Raw genomic sequence first — 3,119 nt, 5'->3', positions numbered from 1 at the left:
TGTATGTGTGTGTGTGTGTGTGTGTGTGTGTGTGTGTGTGTGTGTGTGTGTTTTGTCTGTGCCTGTGTGTTTGTGAGTTTGTGGAGTGGACTATGGCTGGTGGGCTCATGAAAGCCGTCATGACCAGTCAGACCCCCCCAAAAAAAGGATGATGAGGTTCTTGTCACGAGTGAGACTGAGTCCATATGGCCCCTCCCTTCCCCTTCCCAAAGAAATAATCATCTTCTTTTAATATTACACCGGTTTAGTGGCTGGAGAGACGGGCTTGGAGCCGGGTGTGTGTGCGGATATTTTGGCTTCTGAATATGAGGGGGGATGGGGGGACAGGGGGGACGGGGGATGGGGGTTAAATAAGTTCCAGAGCTCGGGCGGCGCCGTCCACTAATCGGCGTAGAGGATGAATCCAGAGAAGGTGCTGTACTTGTTGTTGTTCCCGCCGTGGGCCTTGCCTCCGTCCAGTTTGATGTAGACCTCGTCGCCTGGCTCCAGGTGGAGCACCACGCTGTTGCTGGCATAGTCGTAGTTCTGGTCGGCGTCCTGGGCGATGGCGCTGGCCCGTACCTGCAGGCGGGCGAAAGGGGGTTTAAGGGGGGGGGTGGGGGGGGCGAGCGGCGAGTGGAGACGAACCGCACACCGCAGAGGAGACGATGATGCATGGATGAGCAAAGGCATTCGGGCCTTTGACGTAAACGTGCGCACACACGTAGATAGCATGGATGGCAGCACCAGATTTAGGGAGCATATAGTTACCAAACTTTAGAGCATGAGCATTTCACATTTAAATCATCCCTGAAATTCTTTCCCAAGTTATAAGACACCCTTTGCCCAATGTTCTCATTATGTTTCCATGTGTCCTCATTAAATAAATAAATAAAGGCATATCTATGTAAATCAGTGCCTGATTGAATCTGTTTATTCAAATGATATGCATGGGTCTAAAATTATTACTCACATCAGGCTTTGCTGGGTTTAAATATATTATTACTGTATTATAAAGGTCATATGTTAGCATGTATGTATGTATATTTGGTTACAAAATAAATCTAATAATAATATATAAAGGAAACCGTTGGCTTTTTCCAAAAAATGTAACCGGCTTACTGACATTTGAAAAACGCATGTGTCATTCTTTTAAACATCTTACATTGTTGATCTAAAAAAATGAATAATTGTTGTGATGTGAATCGATTTTTGTGCGGTGTGTTTTCGGAACAAGGCCCCTATAGAAGGCCCCGTGGCTGGCTCACTGCTGGTGGGACTGCGATCGGCGATCCATTACATTTTATATGTGAGGCTGATGGACAGGGAGGAGACGCGCTTGGTGAAGCCGCTCTGTGAGTCGTGGGAGCTAACAGTGCCTCAGAGTGACACCGGGTATAGCCCCGGGGGATACAGATTAGATCTGATGTCTGACAGCCCCGCCATGTAGCCTTTGATCAAGAGACTGGCTGCCGAATCGTACGGGGGGGGGGGGGATAAATGTCCCCCCCCCACCAAAAACAGTGACAAGCGCGGATTAGTGTGTGTGTGTGTGTGTGTGTGTGTGTGTGTGTGTGTGTGTGTGTGTGTGTGTGTGTGTGTGTGTGTGTGTGTGTGTGTGTGTGTGTGATTGTGTACTTTTGTGTGTGTATCTGTTGGGATTGGAATAATTATTATAATTATTATTATTTTATTCATTATATTCATTATTGATGTGCTATATATATATTGATAATTATTATATTATGAGCCTAATCCTCATTTAATATTTTCTATATGTTCTATACAAAATAGATGCAAATGCGATTACGTTGGTCGTAATATTATCTTTTCATTGTGTTTTGCTACTAAATAAAAGTGGGATGAAGGATGACGTGTGACTGCCTTACGACCCGTCGGGGTTTCCGCCTCGCTCGCGCTCCCCTCGTCAATCAATCCCCAACGAGGGACGTCACGCGCCACTCCACTTTCGCTGTTCTCGATCCAGTTCGAATGACGTCCACGTGCACTGTGTGTGACTTTAAAAAATAAGTTACGGAATGGGACACCCTAATTTTTCCTATCATCAGGCGCAGTGTATTAGTGCGTGCCGTGTGTGTGCGCGTATGTGTGTGCGCGTAAACAGACAGAACGAGCGTGAGGGTGTGCGCGCGGCATGCTCCTACCTGGTTGTTCTTACACAGGTCTGCCCACATGCTCGTGCCGTCGCCCCCGCGCATCAGGACGTGGTAGGTGAAGAAATAAATCCCCGGGATCGAGCAGGTGAACTTCCCGGTCGTGGGGTCGTAGTGGTTCCCCAAATTCGTCACCACGTCGTCAAACTTCAGCACTTCGTATCCTTCGTGCTGCTTTTTGAGACCCGCGTAAAAGGCGATCTTGGGCACGGTGCTGTAGGTGGCGGCGCTGATGGCACCGGCAGCGGTGTTCGGTCCTTGCGGTCCCGGTAGACCGGGCCGTCCCGGTTCTCCCTTATCCCCCGGTGGTCCGGGAGGACCGGGTGGTCCATGCTCACCCGGGAAACCCCTCGGACCCATCTTCCCGGGCCGCCCCGTTTCCCCCTTCGGTCCTTGGATGAACGTGGGTAAGGACTCCGCGAGGCTGTTATCACGCACGGTGTCCGCCGTGGCGGTGCTCGTGGGCGACTTGGTGCCATAAGGGTCGCACACCATCCGGCACGTGCCGAGCATCTCGTAGTGCGCCGAGGTTCCCGCGGAATTAACCAGAACCGGGATGAGAATGACCAGTAGCAGCACCATGACTACCCCCAGGACCCCCGCCGCGACCAGCCGCTTCCTGCCGACCAGCCGAGTCAGCGCAGGGCGATCCGGCTGTCTGCTTTTGGGTGAAATGTTGCCGGCTGTTGAGGTATCCTTTCAGATGGAAATAAAAGTAGACCAGCTACCAAGCCGACTTTAGTCGGGGATGTCAATTAACTTTTTAAGGGCAGAACCCCTTACGTTTTGTTTTGGTCCAGATGTCTCTGTCTCTCCCTCCAATCTCTTTCCCCACCTGTCTCTCTCTCTCTCTCTCTCTCTCTCTCTCTCTCTCTCTCTCTCTCTCTCTCTCTCTCTCTCTCTCTCTCGCTCTCTCGCTCTCCCTCTATGTGTCTCGGTTTCTCCACACTTTTTAAGTGCTGATGT

At 50.5% G+C, this 3,119-nt stretch overlaps 1 protein-coding gene across 1 annotated transcript; it reads right to left on the bottom strand.

Moving 5' to 3' along the window:
* Positions 1 to 381: 381 nt before the first annotated feature.
* c1ql3a (complement component 1, q subcomponent-like 3a) lies at positions 382 to 2,822 on the bottom strand (the record flags this gene model as incomplete). Its single annotated transcript, XM_084474981.1, has 2 exons — positions 2,145 to 2,822; positions 382 to 561 (listed from the first exon to the last, which is right to left on the bottom strand). Exons 1-2 carry the CDS (start codon positions 2,733 to 2,735, stop codon positions 382 to 384), a joined length of 771 nt encoding a protein of 256 aa, XP_084331107.1. The 5' UTR covers positions 2,736 to 2,822.
* Between the last annotated feature and the right edge of the window lie 297 nt (positions 2,823 to 3,119).

This window comes from Micromesistius poutassou (assembly GCF_964030765.1).
Source record: "Micromesistius poutassou genome assembly, chromosome: 11".
NCBI classification, from domain to species: domain Eukaryota; kingdom Metazoa; phylum Chordata; class Actinopteri; order Gadiformes; family Gadidae; genus Micromesistius; species Micromesistius poutassou.
The sequence above is the reverse complement of the archived record's forward strand: the minus strand, read 5'-3'. Positions and strand labels throughout refer to the sequence as shown.